Source organism: Caretta caretta, chromosome 10 (assembly GCF_965140235.1).
Source record: "Caretta caretta isolate rCarCar2 chromosome 10, rCarCar1.hap1, whole genome shotgun sequence".
Lineage (NCBI taxonomy): Eukaryota > Metazoa > Chordata > Testudines > Cheloniidae > Caretta > Caretta caretta.
In genome coordinates this window covers 77,324,633-77,351,096 of record NC_134215.1, presented here as the reverse complement: position 1 = coordinate 77,351,096, position 26,464 = coordinate 77,324,633, and the positions used below count along the sequence as shown (strand labels likewise).

The window sequence follows — 26,464 nt, the reverse complement described above, 5'->3', positions numbered from 1 at the left end:
CAGTCCAGCCCTGACTGCCCACGTTTGCCTTTAGATTTACTGACGCAATGCACTAAGTTCAGGGTGATCTGCATTCATTTCTCAATGCAGAACTGAGCCTCAACAGCTAAGTTTACACATCATTAGTTATCCATTGTCATGACTGCATTAAGGGTTTTCAGGAAGGACAGACATTGAGGGAAAGCTGCAAAGTGATACTATATTATTAAAACATTGGATTAGAAATAAATAGAACATAAACCCAAAAGATTTTAACCAGATTTAAATATTTTTAAAATTCAAACTGACCCAAAGCAGAACTTACATTACAAAAGAAGAACAAAGTACATCATGATACTGATAACACAAAAAGGTGCATGGAAGCTAGATTTGTGGGCAAATTGTAAATTGCTCTTGTCCCAGTGACATTCTGGGCTCTGGATCAACTTTATTCAGAAGTTAAGATTTAAAATTTCCATATGGTCCACTCTGGTAAACAAACTATACGTTCTCTTTTGCTTCAGGGCGTCTGTATGACAAATTAATCACGCTAGTCCTCTTTGTCCAGATGTGTTCTCTTGTTATTGCCAACTATAGCCAGAAAACTAAATTCTCCACGCTATCCCAAGGAAGCCAGAGTTATTCCAAGCATGACTGATGATGAATTAAAAAACCAAAACACTCAAAAGCTTTTCAAACTAACAAGTATTGTCTATAATGTAGTAAATCGTTTAGAAATAAGGTAATTAAATAATCTAAAAAACCCACTCTTACTCTGCTGTACATTTATAAACACATATTTACAAAAATCTTTCTGCTTTGTTTTTAAAGGATGAGGTTTGCAGTTTATTAATGATCAGAATCTTTTGCTTGCCTGTTTCTTTGGTGTATTTGCCAATTTTACTATTATTATTATTTTAAGGTTCAATAAAATGAACACCAATGTATATTAAAGGAATGGAACTAGGATATGTAATACATTTATATTATGTACTCATCTTTCCAGATTCTATTTCAAAAGATTATGGAAAAATCAAATCACTTCTGTGTTTTCTAACTACTTGTGCATTATACCCATTTAGGAGAGTGACAACAGAATAGATTCACAACATTCAAATCTAGTTAGGCTTGAATGATGAATAAACCCTGTATTTTACTAACTTAATTATGTGCTACAGTTTAAGTATATAAATAGTCCCACTGAGGCCAAGAGGACTACTCAAGCACATGCTTATCTGTAAGACCGTAAGTGCTTTGCTGAATCGGGACCCTCAGGCCTGATCCAAAGCCCAGTGGAAGTCTTTCCATTGACAGCAGTGGGATTTGGATCAGGTCCTTTGACAATTTAGCCTTGCTAAAGGGGATTAGATTTCTGCAATTTTTTTTCTTTTTTTAAAGAAAGGTTTTGCACTGGCCTAAAATGTAAAAAAGTGTTTCCTTTAAATGTCAGTTACTAAAAATACCAAACCTCACTCAATAAATAATGGAATGACACACTTCTTCATTAAATAACATTTTTGTTACCAGCAAGGTCTTTCATAATTTTCTGAAGTCACAGCAGCAAGACAGAACAAATAATTTATCTTAATATGGATTCTGACTAAGATATAGTCTAAATTATTTCAGAAAAGATTCCTGTAAAAAATGCACCTTCACTGATGGGGAAGAAAATGGTTTAAAACCAAACAAGTTACTTAGGAAAGCAGATGAACAATATTAAATATTTAAAAACAAAGAATGTTAAGGTTCTGTTTCTATGTAACAAAACTGAAGATTCAGAGTTAAGAGCTGCCATCCCATCCCTAATGTGCCTCATTATGCCTAGGTACTGCAGAACTTAAAGCAGAAGAGATCAGCCCCTAAGGTGTTTTGAGTATTCATTAAAGGTACTACTAAACAGCACTCTCCCCCCCCCCCCCTCCCACACACACACACTATAATGCCACCAATGTGCTTCAGCTATGACCTGGAGGAAGCCTTATATATAGAGGAGAGTTGTCTTGCCCAGTTATTCTCTGACCTCTTTGTTGAGGCTGCCAATAAGGGTCCACATTAGCAACAACTGTGGTGACTGGTGTGGACAGTGGACAAACTCGCTTCCTACAGGCTGCTGTTATATTAACTATTGGTCACTGATGAAGCAGGTTTGATTTGAATTGGTGAGTCAGAGATGAAAGGCTCCACATCCCGCTACCCCTTCTCTGAGCCACTGAGTCTCTAAAATCACCCATTGTTCGGAAACCTGTTCAAGGCTAGGCACAATAGGGTGAGATAATCCTTGCTGCCATGGTTCCTGTGCATCCATCATTAGCAATAAGATTCGTGTATGAGGAAACTACAATCCCTGGCTTCAAGGAATTAGGGATGAACCAGCGGAGTTAATCTAAATGTACTTGCTTTCCTTGCTTTCACCTTTTTTTTAAAAAAAAATTATGTAACATTTTGAAAGGGACAGTGTGAAAAATGAAGAGTCAACATGGTTTCCCCAATCTCCCAGCTTCCATTGAGATCCCTAGTATGAGAGAGCTGCTGCTATTATAAAGGCTCTTTTGGAGCCACTACAATGGCAAAGCAGGAGTAGAAAACATGGACAAGAACTTTATACTGACTCCATAATCCCTTGAAAATGAAAACAGTAAAATGGTTGCACATTTTGGCCCATTTCTGTTTGGTGCTGAGACCTTCTATTTCCATTGACAATTAGGAACAGGCTCTTTATCAGGTCAAATTAATGCTTATGATGAAAACAGAAAAGCCAAATTTAACTACTGAAATCACTTGCCGGTTTGAGGTTAAGAAGAACCCACTTAGTGTTTGCAAAATTTAAGCTTCTAATGCTAAGGGGACTATTTTCTTGTCAGTGCACAAGGAACACTCAAATTAATGGGGGTTATGTGCACTTATCAGTGGAGACTACATCCTAGTCAACTTCAAGCAAATCAAAACCAAAATGTGAACACAACAAAAAAAACTTGTAACCCCTTTAAAATAAAAGTACTTAGCCAAATAATAGCAATTTAAAGAGAGATCTGGCCTAACAACCTGTATGCGAAATTTCATCTCAAAGGGAAATAAAACAGCTAAATTATACATTCAGCAAATTCAGGGATTGTAACAGCAACTGACATTATTATAGCATTGCTGTATCAATGCTACAATAAAGCCGCAGTTCCTATTTTCACAAATAATGCATTGAGGCTAAGTAAGAAATGGTGCGAAAGTCACACAATCATGGACAAAATACATTAGAAAGATTATTGCACAGGAGGCACTGTATGAGAAACAGAATACATTGGCTTCAAAATCTAAACTTGTTTCCCCTTAACTTAATGTAAAAAATAGAGACTGTATGACTCTGTGCAGTGTACTGTCACTGTTAAAAATATAGTTACAAACAATAGCTCACTTACAGGGAATATCAGGAAAGCAGAGATCCTGGATTTATGGACATCCAAACTACAGTAATTAGGAAAAGAACAGTATAAAAAGAGCCAACTTATACATTTTAAAATTGAACAGGGTGACTGTATTTTTAAAAAGTTTCCATATGGCATTTGTACAGTATGTCCCAGGAAACCATGGTTACGATTCTCAAAATGATACACATGGGCAGAGCTTTAGACCTACACAAAGTCCCATCAGTCAAAGAGACTGTATGGACATAAAGGTCTTCCCACATGGGTCCCTTTGCAGGACTGGTGCTTTAGTCTCCAAAACTCATTTTGTTTAACAATCGCTCAGATGGCTTACAATACTATGCATGCCAATCAGAACCAATCACTTCCTTTGAATACACTATGTTCCATTTCCATTGCAAGTTTGCATGCCTCATTTAAAAAAAAAACAAATAAATTTTTAAAATGTAATATTGTATAGAAAGCTTGGACCTTGTAAACTTGGAGCAAGAAACCAAAAAATTAAGACCTTCTAGCATGTGGTATAAAAAACCCAAGGACGTGTATACCTGCCTTCTGACTTACAGAAAAATCAGAATTTGCATAGGATATACTTTGTGCAAGGCAACAAGCCTCTTTAAGTATATGGAATATAACTAAGCTTGCTCAGAGTTCTTTTCTTCATGGATATCAGATATCATCAAACTTGTGTTTTAAATAGTCTTTGATGACCTTGGCAATGGGTAGTTCATCAAGCAGTTTTAGGTTTTGAAGGCCTATACACTGGCGGATTTTAATTCGGCATAGATCTTGCAAGTTTCTGGGCTGTCCTGAAATGAAAGACAAAAGGAACATATTTAAGTAAGATAATCACATTTAAGATGTGCCTCAAAAGATTATTTATATTATTATATATTATTTATTTGTCCAGCTCTGAAGACGAACAAGCAGTCTACTTAGAGGGTATGATTTAAGCAATTCAAGGATCATATGGCAAAGTTTAATAATCCCACTTTCCCCCTCCAACCAAGAGAAAAGGCTTTTAGCTTCTAACACATTCACAATGTATGTATGTCCCTGCAGACTGAGTTGAGACCGGGGCTGACCACAGTTCATGGAGGTAATGCTCTGCCAGTACCACTGGCACGTCAGCAAAAGCATTAATGGCTAGATTTTTCTGAAGAACTGAGTTCCCAGTTAGGTTCATTATCTTTAAAGGGAACTGCTGGACTCTGAGCAGTTTGGAAAGTCAGCCCCCAAAACACTTAACATAGCCAGCAGTATCTCAGAATAAATGCTGTGGAATACTTTCACCCTTGAAGTTTATGCATGTCACCGGTTACAGTACACAAACGTTTTAACTTCAAATATTTCCTACATTGAAAAAAATACACCCCTAAACAATTAAATCACCATAAAAGCAGCAGATGACTGTGTGAGTGGAAACATCTTACAATTTGTTTTCAATTACCTTGAATAGACTGGGTACCAGGGACACATGTAAATGCTTATATTGCTATCTCAAAATAATCTGTAATCAGTAGACCTTACTGCAATCCTTTGTCATCTTCCTCATAGTTAGTGGTGAAAGGTGGCATTTGCCTTCTCAAAGAAAGAAGAGAGGCACAAATTGCACTAAGTAGACAATTTGTATTGTTTTCCCCAAAATCATTAAAATAAACATGTAAACACTTTACTCAGCAGAAATCAAGCTGAACAATTTAAATGAAATATTTTCCAGTTTCTTCAAGATTTCTTAGATAGCAAACATGTAAATAAGGATCTTGTCTCAAAACAGGCAATACTTTCAATAAAATGGTTATTGAGACCTCTGCAATCGCAGGTTATAAGGTAAATGGTCTAATGCTACCAGCGCAGCTATGTACATTAGGCAACAAGGCTACAAAATAGAGGTGATAGGATCTTCTCATCCTCTAGACTTGAGTTAGTCACTTTATTGAAGGCATATTCATCTCAAGTTTGGAGTTACTCTATTCCAAAGGAGAGTCTAAGGCCTTGACTACACTACAGAGTTTTGTCGATGTAAATTAAGCTGACAATCAAAAACTGGTGTAATTACATCGCTTGTACATGTTCGCACTACACTCCTGTCATCAGAACATGTCCCCGTCGATGCTAGAGCACCAATTGTGGAGAGCAGTGTACTGCGGGTAGCTATCCCACTGTGCTACTCGCCACCTTCTGCAGCTAGGAGTTGTGGGAAGACAGAGTGGATTGCAGTGCATCATGGGTGCATGCTCAACGTCCCATGATGCAGTTCTTTCCGTCCCAGCATTCCATGGGCTTCAGACTGCATTTCGCAGCATTTTTCAACAGCCCCTGTTTATCTCCCAACATCTCTGTCTGAAAGGATAGACTCCCACACTGCTCTCTACTGCCGCAGTCACTGTTATGAACACATCGTGGATGGTCATGCAGTACATCATGAGCTCCCAATCTGAACAGGAATCAGAGTTGCCTGACCTGCTGTGTGCCAAGGAAAGAAACAGCAGATTACTTTTGGCATTCACAGAGCAGCTGAAGATGGTGGACCGTCGCTTTTGAGCTCGGGAAATAAGCACTGAGTGGTGGGATCATGTCATTAGGCAGGTCTGGAATGACTAGCAGTGGCTGCAGAACTTTCGGATGCAGAAAGCCACCTTCCTGGAACTGTGTGCAGAGTTTGCCCCAGCACTGTGGCATAAGGACACCAAAATGAAAGATGCCCACTCAGTGGAGAAGCGCATGGCAATCGCAGTGTGGAAGCTGGCAACTCCAGACTGCTATTCATCAGTCATGAATCAGTTTAGAGTCAGGAAGTTGACCCTTGGAACTGCGTTAACACAAGTGTGCGGGGCCATTAATTACATCCTGATACGAAGGACTGAGAGTCTTGGCAATGTGCGTGAATAGTGGATGGCTTTGCGGCAATGGTGGATTTCCTAGCTGCAGAGGGGCAATAGATGGCATGCATAATCCAATTTTGGCCCCAGACCATCTTGTGACAGAGTACATCAATAGAAAGGGGTACTTCTCTAGGGTACTGTAAGTGCTTGTAAATCACTGTGGGAGTTTCACTGACATTAACCCAGGGTGGCCGGGGAAAGCGCATGACGCACACATCTTCAGGAACACTGGCCTGTACGGAAAGCTCCAAGTAGGGACTTTCTTTCCAGACCAGAAGATTCCAGTGGGGGATATTGAAATGCCCATTGTGATCCTGGGAGATTCAGTGTACCCATTACAGCCATGGCTCACAAAGCCTTACACAGAAAACCTGGACAGCAGCAAGGAGCGCTCCAACAACAGGCTGAGCAGGTGCAGAATGACCATGGAATATGCCTTTGGCAGATTAAAAGCGCATTGGCAATGCCTTTATGGAAGGTTAGACCTAAATGAGGAAAACATTTTGCACGCCCCATAATATTTGTCAGGCTAAGGGTGAAAAGTTTCTCCCGGGGTGGAGAGCCAAAGCGGACCGCCTGGTTGCTGAATTTGAGCAGCCACATACTAGGGCTATTAGAGGGGCACAATAGGGGGCTATTTGAAAGATGGAGGCTTTAAGGCAACATTTTGATCATGAGTCCCAGTAATACAGCACTCTGACATGCCTTCTTAACTTGCCGCCTTGCATGAAAATTGTGATGTTTCCTGACTGGGATTTGTAGTTGGCAAATAATCAAACGGACATTATGTATTACTACCAGCAGCAACCACCATATGAAGGAGACAAATAAAGGCGGCTATCTTTCAGAGAGTTCATTTTTATTAAATACCAATTAGCAACACGCATACAAAAAGCTTGGTGGGAGGGGAGATAAGAGTGCAAGGCAGTGTAGGCTCTCCTAGCCATGTGTAAGTCCAGCTACCATTTTGGAAGCCATCTGACAGGGTGGAGTGAACAAGGTACCAAAATGTTCTGGGAAGTTACAAGGAACGCGTGGGAAGAGTTTGGGAAGGGTATTGAAAGCAGTTCTGTATCGGCTGCAGAGGGGGGTGAGCATGCATGCGTTCTTCCTAGAGCATGATTAGGGATTTCAACATCTCTGTTTGCTCCTCCATCACTTTTATCATCCACTCTTGGCTATTTACAACGTGCTCCTCACTCTCCTTTCTGTCCTGCCTTTCTTTTTTAATTTTTTCCCTTCAGGGTCTCTCTCCACAACTTGCATTCTCTTTATTCGGCCTCTGAGGACTGGAGTACCTCCCGGAACATGTTCTCCTTGCTCTGCCTTGGTCGCTTCCTTATCTGGCAGAGGCACTCTGCAGGTGCATAGGGGGTTCCTCTGAAGGCCACATCTGCAGAAGCACAAGAAACAATACACAGAATCATGATTGTTAGTTCACACACACAGTACTGAATCATTATAGTAAAAATACCACTTTTGACATACGAATCACTTTCACACTATCCTTTAGAAAGCACACATCTCAGTGAACACCCTAAACATGGTGACTTTGGGCTGGGTGACGTTTGGCATTCAAGATAGGGCAAAGGGTCTAGGTGGTTTTTTAAGGGGATCAATGTAGTGACTAGGGACAATATTGTAAATTCTGCCACCTTTTCCCACAGGCATGGGCCATTGAAGCCAACATCTCACTCCTGAGGGTGAGCAGAAATGCAAGGGTGCATCTCCTGCATGTGTGCGGTTTCAGACCCAGTCCCTGTGCTGCTTGCCTACGTGATGCTTTGGTCCCAGCATAACTGATTGCCAAGTGACATGGGAAAAGTTTCCTACAATGCGTGAAAGAACAAAGCAGCTCTGCCAAGGAGCCTTTGGCATAGGATTAGCGAGTACCTCCAGGAAAGTTTCCTAGAGATCTCTCTGGAGGATTCCTGTGAAATCTCGGTGGGCATTTACACACTGTTCTGCTGCACTGCTTTGCTGCACAAGGGAATGTGGAGCACACTCAAACACAGCTAGTCTTGTACACATCAATCCCTTCACCCACTTCTAGAACATACAGAGCAAAGGACAGCATATAACCAAGCAGCATCAACTCAAAAAGATCACTTACCAGGGCTCTTCTCTCCTGCATCATGCGCGCCAGAGACGGACTTCTGGGACTGGCTAGAGGTCCAGAGTGGAAAAGAGGTCCCGACTCGCCACACCACTGGACAACCCTGCCGTGTGTGCCATGTTGTCCTCCAACTCGGCCTCCTTGTCCATGACTTTGTCCTTGGGGTTAGGTCCACTATTCGCTGCCTCCAGCCCTGCCAAAGTATCCACAGGGTTGTGGGAGGTGGAGGTCACCGCCACGGATGACGTCCAGCTCCTTATAGAAGCAGCAGGTCTTCAGCACAGCACCAGACAGACCGACCATTTACCTCCCTTGCCTTCTGGTATGCCTGCCTCAACTCCTTTATCTTCGCATGGCACTGCTGCATGTCCCATTTCTAGCCCTTATCCAACAAGCCATGAGAAATCTGCCTGTAGGTATCGAAGTTCCTACGATTGGAGCAGAGCTGGGACTGCACAGCCTCCTCTCCCCACAGTGACAGCAGATCCAACAACTTGGGTGTGCTCCAAGCTGGGGGGGAGAGTTGCTGCGAGGAGCCGCCACAGTCAGCTGGGAAGATGCGATGTGAGTTCTCCAGGCCGAGAAAACAGGAGATGGAATTTCAAACATTCCCGGGCCTTTAAAGAGAGCGGGTGGAAACTTGTGTACCTGGGTGCAAGGTAGCAAAGTTCAAACTGCTGACCAGAACGGTCAGGATGGGCACTGTGGGACACCTCCTGGAGGCCATTTACAGTGACATAACCAAGCATGGTGTCTACATTGATGCTTTGTCGGTATAACTTTGCCTCAAAAAAATATGCCTCTCATCAAGGTGGTTTTATTTTGTCGGCAAAGAAGGAGAGTTTTGTCGGCAGAAGGAGCATTGTCGTGTGTACACCTCTACTGTTTTGTCGATTAAACTTGACTTTTGTTGAAAAAATTGTGTAGCATAGACAGGGGTACGCAATTGACATAAGTTCACTTGCATTCTACAGTCCTCTTGTTAAAAGTGATAGTCAACTTCTGTCTACATTGTTTACCTTCTATTATTAGAAGGCCCAACCTCCGTATAACGGGATATGTTATTTCTGGTTTACTCTGTGCATACTTCAGCACTTCTTGTGCAGAGAGTTTCACCCTTTTGTCTGGGTGCATTTTTCACACAACAGGATGGAGAGGCACATTTACAATTGAATTTTGTCTTTTTAAGAACAAAAATCAGCAGAGGAAGTGAAGTCTGGTAGGTGCAGTACTGGAAACTAATTTAAGCTCATTTTGAAAGTTACTAGATTTGAAATAAAAGACTTTGCAACTTTCTTTCATGCCAGCAATAATATTTCTACGACACTCCCCATCACGGTAGTTAAATGCTAATTTTTAAAAAATATAATATTTCAGTCATGATGTTGTGGTTCTCATTATAGATCACTGATGACTTAGCTACATCAAATAGAAAAATTCTATTATAATAGAATATATATGAGTAAAATTATACAGCTCACATACTTAAGCTTCAGGGTGTGGGGAAAAAATTGCTTTTGATCAGAGACCAAGCATGGGAAGTTTCATACTCCAAAAGAAAAGCTTCCGATAAATGTATCTCTTAAAAACTTTAACTAGAAAAAACAGTGTTTGTGAACACTACAGCATTCCGTGTGTGTATTAGTACACACAAGAATACAGCTATGAGCCAATGATTTCTGGTTTCAGAATCACATGCTATCTAAAGTAACATCCTGTGATCTGTTTGAGAGTAAAACAGAACAGACAATGTAAAATAGCCAGAATAAATTGGCCAGCAGTTAAATTTAGGGAGTTACTAGAGACCCGATTATCAAAAGTTTGACATTTCCCCCTGATAAGCCTAAGAATATTTCCTGAGAATGTGTTAACAAAGGACATTTCCAATGTTAAGCACCAGTTGCTATATCTAGTGGCTGTTAGTGTCTTAGGTCATGCCTTGCGAATTCCAGGGTTATTAATGCATTTGTGATTTATTAGAAACGGTGTCTAGAGCACTTACTCATTCTTGGTTGCATCTGAATGAAAAAGAAAAAAATTTAAGGATTATAGACCAACATCAGTGAACCTTAGTTTGGCAAATGTAAAATGTTATTAGTAACTTGGCAAAGCAAGACAGATTAAATGATGAATAAAGTTCTGACTAGAAATGATTAGGAGAGAACAAGCAGAGAGAATTTGCTGCATCATGACTTTGGAAGGATATTTAGGGTAATAAGATTTTTAAAAAGCAGAACAGAAAAGAGCAAACAAAGAGTAGAAGGACTTTCAAACCAGCAACCTGATTCATGGACCGCAACAAGATACAAACTAGTTCTATAGACAGTAAATACCCCTTAAAGAAATTCCTTGCCCATTCCCGAACAGCCATCTATTTTGTTGCAAATTTTATTTTGGAGTTGTTCTTTTATTGTTATATCTGTGTTATTACAGTTCTGATCAAGCCTGTGAATGCTCATTGCTCTTGTAGGGCTCAAGGTTTGGTAAAACATTCACATGAGTAAATCAGCTGTTTTTCATAGATGGCTATATTATGCCTTATAATAAAGACCAAAAAAATTAGAAGTGGGCAGAACTACTAATCTGTTTTTATAGCTGACATTTCATCTGGTCTCTTCTCTCCAAAAGCAATCCATCAATGTCAGCTGATGCTTCAGAGGAAAGTAGAAATTCCCCGTAATCTGTTTATTTGTGCAATACTCCACTCATCCTAGACAAATTTCTTCCTATCACATCACTGATTATTTTATGGTCTAAACTATGGAGTACTGATGGCTCAACGATTTATCCCACTTAGTGGGACAGATTTTTGTTCTTATAAAATGTGTAAAATTTTTCTTTAAGTTAGATGCCTTAACTGCTTGCAAAACAAGTTCCGGAGGTTTCTTATGTTGATTAAAATTATTTATTTAGAAAAACATTGTTGATCTTGAGAGTGGTCTCTTCTTGTACTAAGACAACTGCTTGTATCTTGAATACAACAAATTCCTCCCATTTTATCCTCAATTTCCATTAACTCCCCTAGCCTTTAAAAAAAAAAAAAAATCTACAATTTTAGTTGAGGATATTGTTACATCTCAAGCATGAGTGAGCTACTTCCAAAATAACCACTAGGGACTTAGAGGGTTGGCTCCTGAAGTTGGGAGTGAGTGGTATAGTTCAATACATTCTATAGTACTTTGACACCAGGCATTTTTTTACATAATATAAACTGAGAGGCACAAGTTTTAAAGAAAAAAAAAACTTAAAATATTTCTCTAGCATCTCTACGCACTAGTTGTCAGAGTTGGAAGGGACAGGGTTAACAGTGAACTTTAAAGGTCTTTAAAAATACAGAGCAGAGGTTCCCAAATTTCATCTTTAAAATGCTGCAGTAGTCTATTTTCAAAACATTCCTGCCCATGATAAACCAGCCAACTTTCTTCTCCTCAAAATATGTATGTAAGGGCTGTAGAAATGGAAACACTGATGGCTCTAGAAAAAGCATATTTGCAAAGCTAATAACAACATAGTCCTCTCTCATAGTCAGTGATGTTCTTACTCAGCTAACAGGACCTGGTTGTCTTCCTTCCAGAATATGTGCACTGTCCTTGGAATGCACAATCTCTGTCCACCTAGTGCCTTAGTCAATGTAGTCACAAATCAAACAGCTGGCAAGAAAGCACGGTCTGCACTATATTGGCACACTGCAAATTTTAAATCTCCCTCCCCATTGTTTCTGAAGGAGTGTATAAGCAGAATTTGTGTCCTATCTAACCAGTCTCTGCCTAAATTCTGATTTAATCATCAGTACCACAATCCAGTATTTATGACAGTTTGTTCCCAGTGATCCAAGACACTGAGATCAGAACATAAACACATACCTTTATAATCAGCAAAGATGCAAAAGGAGATACAATACAGAATATTTTAACAACAACTTGACAATGAGGGGGTTGTTTAATAACTATTATTTCTCTACCTGGATCTCTCATTATATGGGGGTGGTCTCTCATAAATGGGGGGAAATTTCACCTGAAGTGTCTCCCTAGTTAGCACAACTCTACCTACTTAGCCTGTCCACCGTGTCTACATGTGGAAATGATGGGATAGCTCATTCTTCAATAGCTCCCCATGTGGACGTTATTCCAAAATAAAAAATATCACTTTTATTCTGGAATGGAATGTCCATAGGGGAACAATTCCGGAAGAGCTATTGCTAGTCAATTTCCCCATGTAGACAAGGTCGTAGGAAAAAGAGAGGAGGCCCTTTCTAATAGTCACCTGACAGCTTAGACTCAAGGTTTATTAAGACAATGCTAGAGTTAGTAGCTTTAATAGTTTTAGTCCACTCTCTTTCTGGAATGCCAAAACCTGCTTAAAAAAAAGGAAACAGAGAGAGACCCAAAGACATACAATGATCTAGACTGGCTAGGTGAATGCCGTTGGTTCTGTTCCTGTAACATAAGCTTTCCTCTTATTTAACTTAACTAAAAGCTAAGTGAAAAATTAGATGTGTACATAGGCGGTTTGTTGCTATAAAATCCTTTTTCACTAATGCTTTGTTCCAACTATTAAATAACAATATTTTGTTTCAAGATGGTTGTGGGTCACTATCACTGGTCACAAGTTCCTGAAACCTGCAGAATGGTAACTGGTTGGTGTACCTGGGAGAGAGTACCCAGGTCCTGGTTCTAAGAGTGGAAGAATCATGAGATTTCACCCCGAGACAGGAAAGGGCCAAACACTTTAGGTGGATGAACTCAAAGAGACCAGAAAGGGGGAAAAGGTGCAGGGAGGCCATAACAGTGACTGACATTTTGGTACATAGAATACATTTTTATGTTTGTCTGGGAGTGGGTTGCTAAAATAAAATGGGGCCAACTGATAGTGGATTATCCATTTTTGTTTCCCATCCGATTTGTTTAGCACAAAGGAGCAATCTATTATTAAATTTTTACAACTGTGAGAGAACAAACAGACATCATAGTTAAAAAAATACCCAACATCTTTTTTTAAAGGCCCATGAGTTGTCCATTGACTCTCTCATATGCTAAGAGCATATTATCTTTTAATTCAAGAATAGCTTAAGGAATTGAGCCTATCCCTGTTGCTTAGAAAACAAACCTACTGTGCTAATATACACATTGCAGGAGCCCATTCTCTAAGGGCTGGTGTGCTTTGCCATGCAGGTCAGACTACGGGGCAGGAATCTTTTAGTTCGTGCCCACAGCATCCACACAAGGGAGTTATGGTGCAGCACTGTGGTGCACGCTGCTAGTGTAAGGCATGCCCTACGAAACATATTGACATGTTGCAGAAGAGGGAGCAGGACTGTGTAAAAAGGATCTAGTCACCTAACAAGCAGCTCCCACTGAAGTGAATAGGAGTCCTGCTCCTACTGAAGTGAATAGGAATCTTGCACTTTATTTCAGAGGCTTGATCCTGCTCTCACAGTTTAAGAAATGCAGTATCTAGAATTCCAAATCTAAGCAGTAATAGTAAAATGGCTAGGGAAGTCAAGTGACGTAACAGGATTTGGTTTTGTACCATTGTAAATGCCACTATGAAGATTTCGCTGGTCTAAAACAAATCAAATCCATATGACCAGTATGAATATCAAACATGACAATCATATACTCAGACTATTTCCCCTGCCCCTCGAAAGGAACAGTTGCATAGTTTGTGGCTATCAGTACAATAGTGCACTGTGAAACTGAACAGATTCCTCTCCCCCCCAGTAACTAGTTCCATAGGACAAGGCTAGCATTTTACCCCTATTTAACTTTATGCAACACAAGCTAGTTTAAAAGCGCCAGTTTAATTTAAAATCAGTGATGACCATACCTCTGCTATGAGACATCTACAATAAGCATATTTTCAAACTGCACTAAAAACCAAAATTCCAAGTAAGTTGGGGGTTTTAGATTAGTCATGCAGATGTCCATCAAAGTTAAATATTTCTGGCATAGCAAATATGTACCGAAGAAGGGTATCTCTGGCTTGAAAATTTGCATATGGAAGCAAAAATAATCAGTCAACTCTGTGAAATGAAGTACAGAGGTGTGTAGTAAGATTTTTAAGATTAACAACATTGGGATTTTAGTACTCTGAACATACATCAGAATTTACTTCTTGTTTGTAATATAATCAGTAATTTGACTGATATGTTGTCTTTGTTAAATCATATGTAGTGCTGGTGTTTTCACCAAAAATAGCTCCAGTATCCTACTGCTTACATATCTTCCCTTTCATATTTCTTTTTTAGGAAATGATATATCAAAGAAAAGTGTTCTGAAAGAAATTCCTGAATTAATAAGTACTTTACAAAACAGTGCTATTGGACCATCTTACAGTTTGAATACCTGACATTTTACTGTATGCTATATTCTGTTCCTGGCCTAAGTTACCTTTACTTAAAAACACAGAAATAGGTATATCAAGGTTTTTGTTTGCACAAAGGGATCTTCAAACTGCTATGCTGAGATAGCAAAGATTCAAAAGAATTAAACGAACAAAAAACCCAGTTACAGGCTAAAAGCTGATTTGTGCGGTATATTTTCAAAGTGTTGGGCCAGTTTTAGTCAGCCAACTCTGACTGTAATGACAGTCACACTGCTAAAATGCTGCAGAGAGCTTTGAAAATTTACTCCCTTTGTTTTTCTCAACTGAAAGAAGGTGGGTTGTGTCAATTCTTTGAAAAGGTGATTTGATCTATCTTCAGTATGCTACATAAAAGAACCAAAAATTGTTTGAAGAACATACTTGTCTTTGAACAGTTGTTACTAGTGAGAAGAGGAAAGTATTGTGGAACTTGTGTAAGATTTTATTTATTTAACAGGGCCAATGATAAAATAACTGATTCATACAGCCCTAACACAAAGCAAAACCCATGCTCTCAAAACAGAGGCCATTTATCAGTGTGAGATTACCACTAGCACCTAGAGAGGCAATAGATTTTCACAATTTCAGTAAGTTTCATGAATGTTACCACACACACATAAATTAAGACTAACATTGAGCTTAACAAGACTTCTTCCAATTAATTCCTAGCAGGTGATTTCAAGGAATTACTGCATTTGTTTTAAGTGTTGTACCTGGGTAATTAAGGTTGCAACAGAATTTTACACTGTGAAATTCCTATATTCAGAGGAGTTTAACTATGCAATCACAAAACAGTCAAAGTTTAAATTTTTTTGCCTAAATTACAGCACAAAATTTAGTTTTACTTAAACGGTCTCTCAGCAGGGAGTTTCTATAGTGTCCTTGTAGGGGTCTCTATTGATCTTGAAAATTTCATGCACACCTACAATGCTGTAAACATTTTCTAAAGCATACAATTTGAAATCCTTTGTTAAAGCTGATGCCTTGTCCTTTTGAAAATATAAAATAACTGATCTTAATACAACCGAATTAGTATTTTACCTAACCATTGATCTGAGGCAACATTAGTGCTGTCAAGCGATTAAAAAAATTAATTGTGATTAATCGCACAATTAAACAATAGAATACCATTTATTTAAATATTTTGGATGTTTTCTACATTTTCAAATATACTGATTTAAATTACAATGCAGAATACAGAGTGCACAACTCACTTTATATTTATTTTTGATTACAAAGATTTGCACTGAAAAAAAACCCAAAAGAAATAGTACTTTTCAGTTCCCCCATTGCAAATATTGTAGTGCAATCTCTTTATCGTGAAAGTTGAATTTACAAATTTAGAATAATATAAAAACCACACCCAACACCTGCATTCAAAAATAAAACAACATAAAACTTTGGCGCCTACAAGTCCATTCAGTCCTACTTCTTGTTCAACCAATCCCTCAGACAAACAACTTTGTTTACATTTGCAGGAGATAATGCTGCCTGCTTCTTGTTTACGTCACCTGAAAGTGAGAACAGGCATTCCCATTGCACTGTTGTAGCCAGCATCACAAGATATTTACATGCCAAGTGCCCTAAAGATTCGCATGTCCCTTCATGCTTCAACCACCATTCCAGAGGATATACGTCAATGCTGATGACAGGTTCTGCTTTATAACAATGCAAAGCAATGCAAACCGATGCATGTTCATTTTCATCATCTGAGTCAGATGCCTTACAACTACAATACCCACCTGCTGAAGTGAAGAAACAGACTGACAGAGCCAAAAGAGTACCCAGAAGTTACCTACTACAGGACAGGCCCAACAAAGAAAATAACAGAACGCCACTAGCCATCACCTTCAGCCACCAACTAAAACCTCTCCAACGCATCATCAAGGATCTACAACCTATCCTGAAGGATGACCCATCACTCTCACAGATCTTGGGAGACAGGCCAGTCCTTGCTTACAGACAGTCCCCCAACCTGAAGCAAATACTCACCAGCAACCACACAACAAAATCACTAAAAACCCAGGAACCTATCCTTGCAACAAAGCCCGTTGCCAACTGTGTCCACATATCTATTCAGGGGACACCATCATAGGGCCTAATCACATCAGCCACGCTATCAGAGGCTCATTCACCTGCACATCTACCAATGTGATATATGCCATCATGTGCCAGCAATGCCCCCCTGCCATGTACATTGGTCAAACTGGACAGTCTCTACGTAAAAGAATAAATGGACACAAATCAGACATCAAGAATTATAACATTCAAAAACCAGTCGGAGAACTCTTCAATCTCTTTGGTCACTTGATTACAGACCTAAAAGTGGCAATTCTTCAACAAAAAAATTCAAAAACAGACTCCAATGAGAGACTGCTGAATTGGAATTAATTTGCAAACTGGATACAATTAACTTAGGCTTGAATAGAGACTGGGAGTGGATGTGTCATTACAAAAAGTAAAACTATTTCCCCATGTTTATTCCCCCCCAACTGTTCCTCACAAGTTCTTGTCAACTGCTGGAAATGGCCCACCTTGATTATCACTACAAAAAGGTCATTCCCCCCGTCTCCCACTGGTAATAGCTCACCTTACCTGATCACTTTTGTTACAGTTTGTATGGTAACACCCATTGTTTCATGTTCTCGGTGTATATAAAATCTCCCCATTGTATTTTCCACTGCATGCATCCGATGAAGTGAGCTGTAGTTCACGAAAGCTTATGCTCAAATAAATTTGTTAATCTCTAAGGTGCCACAAGTACTCCTTTTCTTTTTGCGGATACAGACTAACATGGCTGCTACTCTGAAACCAGCAAAAGGTTGATTTTTTTTTTTTTTTTGGTCATTCGGGTTCTGTAGTTTCCGCATTGGAGTGTTGCTCTTTTATGACTTCTGAAAGCATGCTCCACACCTCATCCCTCTCAGATTTTGGAATGCACTACAGATTCTTAAACCTTGGGTCAAGTGCTGTAGCTATCTTTAGAAATCTCACATTGATACATGCTTTGAGTTTTGTCAAATCTGCAGTGGAAGTGTTCTTAAAACAAACAACGTGCTGGGTCATCATCCAAGACTACTATAACATGAAATATATGGCAGAATGTGGGTAAAACAGACATACAATTCTCCCCCAAAGAGTTTGGTCACAAATTTAATTAACGCTTTTTTTTAAATGATCATCATCAGCATGCAAGCATGTCCTCTGGAATGATGGCTGAAGCATGAAGGGGCATATGAATGTTTAGCATATCTGGCACGTAAATACCTTGCAATGCCGGCTACAAAAGTGCCATGCGAACGCTTGTTCTCACTTTCAGGTGACATTGTAAATAAGAAGTAGGCAGCATTATGTCCCGTGAATGTAAACAAACTTGTTTGTGTTCGCAATTGGCTGAACAAGAAGTAGGACTGAGTGGACTTGTAGGCTCTGAAGTTTTACACTGTTTTGTTTTTGAGTGGTTATGTAACAAAACAAAAATCTACATTTGTAAATTGCACTTCCACAATAAAGAGATTGCACTACAGTACTTGTACGAAGTGAACTGAAAAATATTATTTCTTTTGTTTATCATTTTTAGAGTGCCAATCAAAAATAATAATATAAAATGAGCACTGTACACTTTGTATTCTGTGTTGTAATTGAAATCAATATATTTGAAATTGCAGAAAAACATCCAAAATATTTAATAAATTTCACGCGGTATTCTATTGCTTAACAATGCAATTAAAACTGTGATTAATCACGATTAATTTTTTTGAGTTAATCACGAGAGTTAACAGCCCTAGTTAATATGCAACTGTTACTTGACAATGGTTAGCACTCACACTATGTAGACTGTGCACAGGATACACCAGTTAGTTGTCTCCTTCTAGAGGTATATGCAACCTACTTGGCTAGTCATAGATGATTTTCCTCAATGGCTAAACTTGTCATCTGGATGGGGATTAAGCTCAATGAGAGTTATGGGGAGACAGATTTAAGTGGGTTTTTTTGGGACCATCTTAAACTTTCAAATATGTGGCATTTCAGTTAACCTGAACTTGGAATTTTTCTAATGATTTTTAGACTACAATGTTCTCCTGTGTGTTTTTACTTTACAGCTACTTTCTCAACCTGAACTCCAGTTTAAGTGTTTCTGTCTGAGATTGTAACCGTATATGTAAATAATTACTGCTCACACTGTGAGCTTTTCATTTTGTTTTTTAAATGGTCTCAAAGTTCAACCCCACTGCATTCTTCAGAAGACTATGAAGAGGCTGGTCCTGATTTCATATTCCTAAACCTCTGCCAGGACATGGCATAAATTACCTGTCATTTAGTCTCCCAGGACAATTAATGTGTGTTGCTTATGGCCTCCAAAATAAGACCTGACTAGTTGACCTCAGCTACAATGGTGATTGACAGGTAATGTCTTGGGAGGGAGACAGTGAAAGTCACAGAAGATTGGGGAAAGATGAAGAAAACAAAACTCATGCAGCACTTTTAATCTTCAAGCAATATATAAACATTAATTAATCCTCCCAACCACCCCTGTTAACTAGGCAGGTATTATCTATTTTCCAGACTGGGAAACCAAGGCAAAACTTCCAACTCCATGCTTACACTAATCTGGCCTCTCAATATGTAAAGGAGTCCCAAGACAAAAGGAAGTTAAATGTCTGACCCCCACATCTCACTGGAAAGCACAGGAGAAATTTCCTCAGGGAAATGTAGACAAATAAATCAGGTCTTTCTTATAGATCTAATTCAAAGATTGGAGATGTATTTAGACTTGGTCTCTTGTCTGTTCTCCATTATAGGGAGCTATAGGCTCTCTGTAGTGAGACTAGTGGTACCAGTGTTCTGACTCCAGTTTAGGAAAAAAAGTTCAAAGCAACAAGCCCACAAGCGCCAGCAAAGACAGAAATATACTATATTTCTTCAAGATGCATAAGAATTTTCAATATGGTGACTTATGCCTAGACTGGAAAACAGATGGTAATTGTCTAAAGTGTGTATGTAGTTCCTTGCTTTTGAAAGTACATCTTAAAAATATTGGCTTGATGCCCTTTACAAATTAACTTACAATTTATAAAACTTTGCCTTCCAGTGGTGGCTCCCATAGTTAAAATAGAGACTACTATGACTGATCTAAGACATTCATTCAAAGCACTGGGTACACACACAAAATACATCAACAAAGCTATACATTAAAAAACTGGACGAACATCCAAACAAAAACTAAATGCCTGGCAAGCTCCAAATCTAAGACTCTAAAACACTCTACTTTGCTACTGAATGAGACGGCAAAAATTCAAATTGTCCACTACTAGAAATAAATTTTTCAGTGTCCTAACAATAGCTGATGTGGTGGAGGCAAAGAAATTTTCTCATGCAGTGCCATGGCGTGAGATTTCACAAATTCTTTATGTAACCATCTGTCTCACCTGAAGAAGATCTCTGTGTGGCTTTAAAGCTTGTCTCTCTCACCAACAGAAGTTGGTCTGAAGAAAGATATTACCTCACCCACCTTGACTCTCTAATATCCTGGGACTGACATGGCTACAACTACACTGCATACTTGACCTAGCTGGGGACATCTGCCACCAGACTACTAGCTGACTCTCTACATGCTTCATCTGCCCCAGGCCATCTGCATACAAAGGAAACTTATAAAAACAAAACATGGGGAGATGGCATTTAGGAGACACCACGCCAAAAATAAGTGACATAAGATTATTAGTATTCTACAACAGTGGGCTACATGTTGATCTGTCTCAGAAGTAGGAAGTCAAAAGATGTTTAAAGAAGGCCCTTTGGCTCAAGAGATGTGTATCCTGAGCTCAAAACAAAGGCAGAAGTGGTCCTGGTCCAAAGCTAAAGCAAAAAACAGTTCAAGAGTATGGCCAGCTATGTGTGGTGACACAGCAGCACCTGACAGGTCTCAGAGTAGCAGCCGTGTTAGTCTGTATTCGCAAAAAGAAAAGGAGGACTTGTGGCACCTTAGAGACTAACCAATTTATTTGAGCATAAGCTTTCGTGAGCTACAGCTCACTGCATCGGATGCATAAAAGCTTATGCTCAAATAAATTGGTTAGTCTCTAAGGTGCCACAAGTCCTCCTTTTCTTTTTTCAAAAATGGCAGTAACTACCTCTGATGCGTAGGCCATTGTCACACTACCCTCCTCCCACAAGAGCAGAATCAGGAGATGACCAGTGAGACTGAGATATTTCAAACTCAGTGTCCACCTTGCAACTGATTTAATCCTGCTTTGTTTCCCCTTGCCTAATACAACAGAGACTGAGTAACCAGAGATCTTGCAACCAATCCTACTTTCTCTTCCATTTTAAACCTTCATAATTCTAGTTTATATAGTGACACAACTCTCGCAGATATCCTAAAGCAGCCACTGAAGAAGTGCTGCTGAGATGGGGTAGATGGACGCTAGAAAAAAGACCTGCACCCAACCCAAGCAGACACATCAAGATCATTTATAATCTCTCAGGTTCTGCTGAAGCCAATGGCGGGGGTGGGGTGGAAACCACATGAAACCCTCTCCAGACTACAATCAGAACTCTACCAGACTCTTTACATCCATCCCCATTTAAGAAGCTCCACTTCCTGTAATTCCCACCGCAGATCCCACAAGCTTCAACCCCATTTGGTTTAGCAGGACACATTGATATTAGAACTATTATTATTATTTTTTTTTAAATATATGCTTAGCCCTTCAGAACAACAATAACAGTAACGTGTGAAGAAAAGACACTAATTTTAATGAAATGTTCTCAATTACTTTGAAAATTATAGCTATACATAAGCATTATTTTTGTACACACAAATAAATGAATGACCACTGCAGATGGAACAGTATTCTAAGTCTTTGGTTTCTTGACTATTTGTGTGCATGTATTAATAAAGACAACTGCTACTTCTTAAAGCTATAAGGATACTTTTAGAGTTTCTGGGCATCTAAAAGCTTTGGAATTACTTCTGACTTCTAAGTAAAGAAGTCATTAATGCTAACTTGTTAGAAGCTAGCAATTCCACTGCAGAATCGGCAAACTACAAATAACAAATAAGTTATTTAAGTTTGCAGTTTTTTTGATGAAGCTTCAGATATTAAGGACACACTTCAAAGGATTAAAATATGCTTCAGTCTTACAGTTACAGTCCACTAAGACTATGGAAAATTAGAAGATTGGATATTATTTTGTCCATAAATAACTCCAACAGTACCACTAACATGATGAGAAATGTTTCCAAAGACAGGCAACAAAGGGGTAGAATTCTATTCTGGATAAAAAAAATTCAATGAAATTAAAGACTCTTCTCTCCCCCCCCCCCACTTGTTTTTCCTATTATCCAACCTTCACCTATCCAAATACTGTATATATTAAGCTTTCAGATATATATGAATTAGAGGTCTTTAGTGAATACAGTAATACAAGTCATGCATACAATTAGAAGTCCGATTCCGAATGCTTATGTGTATCTACAGTTGCTAAATTTCATCTGATTCAATAATTAAAAATTCAGTTCCTCTCTAGTGCCTATACTGCATGTGGTGATGAACTTTCATTGTTTGAAAATGCAACATGCGAAAGAAAGAGACGCTTTGAAAAGCCACACACCAACTGCCTATACTACTTTGTAATTCAAAGACATGTCACATACTGAAAGACTACCCTGGGCACATGAGAAGGAGTCAGGCCCTCTCAATAATAATCCTTCTTTATACCTTGTTACCTTATTAGCAATGCAGTTCTCGACCCTGAACATTTTCAGTGGCAGCATCCTCCTTATGAAGGAATTTTTTAAATAGGTCACTCCATTTCTAACATCTTGCATAATGTAGTCAAAAATCAAAAGCTTTTTAGAACGGGAGAGTACTTCAGTAAGTCTAGTGTTCCCAGATATTGAACAGATACAGGCAGAAGAAAACAACTAGGCTCATGTTGCTGTCAGGGGTGGGGGTTGAGGGGGAAGAAGAGAAGAAAAAAAACAAAACAAAAACAAAAACAGAAAAATTCCTCCTGCTCTGGTCCTAATGCCAGATGAGACAGCAAGCTGCAGTTTTTTGCAGGATTTGAAACAAGCAAAGGATCCTAAGAAGCCACGTTATGCTTGCACTTAAGGCCAGCTCCAATAAAGCTGGATTTTACAGCCACATACAGATCTTTTGATGAACACTTCCAGACTCTCTCTCTATAAACAAGTTAATTTAAATATGGTGTCCTCAGTGTTAGCTCCTTTCCTGAGAAGGACAGTAAATGAGCTTCCCCCATGATCACCCCCAGGAACTTTCTAACGCATTTAACTAGCAGTGAGATGCTAGGATTAAATGTTTCTATGAGGTTAAACCCAAAAAAGGACAGTGCTTGCTTTGATTAACTTTTCTTACATACATACTTGTTACTTCTTGTAAGAAATCCAGACAGGGTCGGCTACTTCCAGAAATACTTATTGAAACAGCCAATGGGGTCTGTCCTTCATAGTTCCTTGTGTTAGTGTCTGCTCCATAATTATATAACATTTGTGCACAAAGCACATCATCTCTAAGAGCAGACAAGTGTAATGGTGTCTGTCCATCTTCTAAGCGGCCCAAGTTTGTATCCGCCCCTCTCTGAAGAAACATTCGGCAGTAAGAGTGATTGCTTTTGATCACAGCGTATCGTAACAGGAAACCATTTTGAATGTCGATGTTGGCATTGTGATCCAGAAGGATTTTCACACAGCTTGACCTTTCTCGGATAATGGCTAACTGAAGCGGTGTAGTACCTTTATCACTGAGCGGATCAACCTCAGCCTTGAACTCCAGCAGGAGTCTGACAAATGAGTCTCTGCCATAGTGGGCTGCTACATGGAGGGGAGTCCAACCATCATTGCTTTTTGCATTGATAATGTCACTTCTATATTCTGATTCCAACATCAAGCGTGCAATCCTTGCCCGGCCATGCATGGCAGCATAATGCAGAGCAGTGAAGCCTCCAATTAAGTCCTTAACTGTGGGATCAGCTAAAGTTAAAATACAAAACAAAGGGAAAAAGTTAGAGTACAAAAGACTGCAATCAAAAAAAACAAAAACAAAAAAAATAAAACCGGCAGAATGTTACTCTTCAAGAAATCTTGAAATAGTTTGACATGCCTCAAACTACTTCTTGCTTTTATAGACTATGGTCCAGACTTTTAAAAGTATTTAGGCATTACTTCACTTAGGAACCAAAATTGCCTAAATCCCTTTTGAAAATGAGATTTAGACTCCTAAATCAGTTAGGTGTTGCAATGCTGAGTGCAGCAACGCCTAGATACATTTAAAAATCTGGTCCAAAGTTCTATTTTAAGGAAGAGTCAAATGATTTATTTCGTTTAATAAAGGTAATCAACAAGAAAAAAAATGAAGTTATGTTTAAACACACGCATAGTTCTCTTATCACTTTTAAGCTAATTGCTCAAACTTCTTTGTCCACCCAGTTCCTTTCCAGCTCTGTAATGTCGTGCTTCTTTCTCTCTCTTTTATTTTCCCTTGTGCTACTTCTTGGTCTTAAAAAGAAGCATGTGTAGCAACATCTGCTGTCCCAAATTACAGATGTTTTGTGGTCTGGCAAGATGGTGTTGTTTTTAGGGTGTAATACTGTATTAAGTAAAAAGTTTCTCTGTGGTCTGTAGGATTTCCAAAGCATGTAAGATATATGCTATTTCAGATCATCTTGATAAAAGTCTGTTTTTATAAGATGAAAAGTCTGTTCTGAATTTATAGTTTTACAAAAATTTAAGATTTTACAAGAATGTAAGCATCCCCTTACGAGAGAAAAAAAAATAATCAGGAGATATGGCAGTGCTAAATTCACAAGTGATTGGACAGTCTCCCCCCATCCCTCCCCTAAACGCACAGAAATTCAGATAGCGTGCGTGTGCTCTCTTATTTATTACATATAGATACAAAAATAAATATAAATCAACCAGACCAAGTTAACTAATTCCACTCCTCACTCCAAGACACAGAGACACACCCCTTGCACCCTAAATTATTTTTCACAAGTCTTTACTCACATGCACTTAACATCTTACTTTTAGCCACCTAACTGGACTACGGAGCCTGTCCCACTACCATTCTTACCCAGCTGGCAAGGCAGTCAAAGAGTCATCTCCCGCCGCCTTCACCTATGTGCATCACTTCGTAATGTGCTCAACTTCTACCAGTCTACAGCTTGGAAACCGGAGTCCATTTCCTAACCCAAGTCTCCTGGTTTGTAAAGAGAAATGCTGTCCACATGGAAGACCAGCCTTAATTTGACATATCACATTATGTATTTCAGCTGTGCAAAACCCTGACAGCCACATTGCTGCATTCTGACACTTCACTCATCGCATTTTTCCCCATCCATAAGTCCAGTGTTTGAAGGGCAAGGGGAGGAAGGGGTGCAGAAAGGGGTATGATGGAGTGACCCTTCTTCCAGAAGGTCAAAGGACAGAACATAGCTCTTTCTGGAGGCTGCCAACACCTCTTCCAGTGTTGGGTGTTGTATGTGTTGCTTGGGATAAACATACTGGTTCCCTCATCCCCTACCCTCTTCTCTGCCCCCCAAGCCCAATCTCAAATTCCAACCTACTGTGAAGGTACAAGTGGAGTTTGCAATATGATCTGGCAGCAAGTTAGGTCAATGTAACGCTGAGTTAAATATACAGAGGAATCCAGTCACAGAATGGAGACGAAAAAGTTCTGCTTTATATGGGTCTCAAGTGCCCACACCTGGAATCAGTTATGGGCATCACCTCACCAGAAATATTGACAAGACAGACAGAATTCAGAGGAGAGCAACAAAAGCGATGAGGGAGCTTGAAAGGTTTTTGGTTTTTTTTTAAATATAAAAACAGGAAAGATTAAGAGAGCCAAATAAGCATAGCATGGCTAAGCAATTAAAAACAGAGCAGTGGAGGGAACAATCCACAAAGGGTATTGAGGAACAGGAAGCGTTGCCACCTGAGGTAAGTAAAGGGGGTAACTTGACATAATGAGATGAAATTAAGAACAAGTTTAGATTAAGTATCAGGACAAAATTCCTTACAGAGAGCTGCATTAGACAGTGGAATAGTCTCTCAACAGAAGCAGCAGAAGCCTGAGCACTTGAGAAGTTTAAAAATGAAACCGGACAAAGATAACTGCAGGGAGCAGTCCTGTTTTGGAAGGAAGCAACTGGTATCTTTCCCAACCTGCTCCAAAATAGAGCCCATACCATTGTAGAGTAAAAAAAAAAACACAAAGATATTAAAAATATCAATGATCAGCTGAAAAAATATTCTTCCCTGGGTCAGCTGCTCTAAGACTTCCTAGCTCCAGACTGCTCAGCCAACATTCTAGATCCTCTCTCAAATCACTCCCACTCCATCTGTTTGATCCATTCTATCCATCAAGCCACCTGCTTAAAAACCTAACAGGTTGCGGCGTACCTGTTACAGTGATGTAAATAGTCTGACAGGTTTCAGAGTAGCAGCCGTGTTAGTCTATATTCGCAAAAGGAGTACTAGTGGCACCTTAGAGACTCACCAATTTATTTGAGCATAAGCTTTCGTGAGCTACAGCTCACTTCATCGGATGCATGCAGTGGAAAACGAAAGCTTATGCTCAAATAAATTGGTTAGTCTCGAAGGTGTCACTAGTACTCCTTTTCTTTTTGCATATAAGTCTATGCGATCTCTGTTTCTAGACTCACCTAGATTA

At 39.3% G+C, this 26,464-nt stretch overlaps 1 protein-coding gene across 4 annotated transcripts in view; it reads right to left on the bottom strand.

Annotated features, from left to right (window-relative positions):
- Window positions 1-245: 245 nt before the first annotated feature.
- ASB7 (ankyrin repeat and SOCS box containing 7) overlaps window positions 246-26,464 on the bottom strand; it is a 44,742-nt gene continuing 18,523 nt past the window's right edge. For all 4 annotated transcript variants that reach the window (XM_048867019.2, XM_048867015.2, XM_048867016.2 and 1 more), the window contains 2 exons: window positions 23,155-23,760; window positions 246-4,204 (listed from right to left, as the gene is read on the bottom strand). In XM_048867019.2, the coding sequence (XP_048722976.1) occupies window positions 4,065-4,204; window positions 23,155-23,760 (746 nt within the window). In that variant the 3' untranslated portion in view covers window positions 246-4,064. The remainder of the gene's footprint in view (window positions 4,205-23,154; window positions 23,761-26,464) is intronic.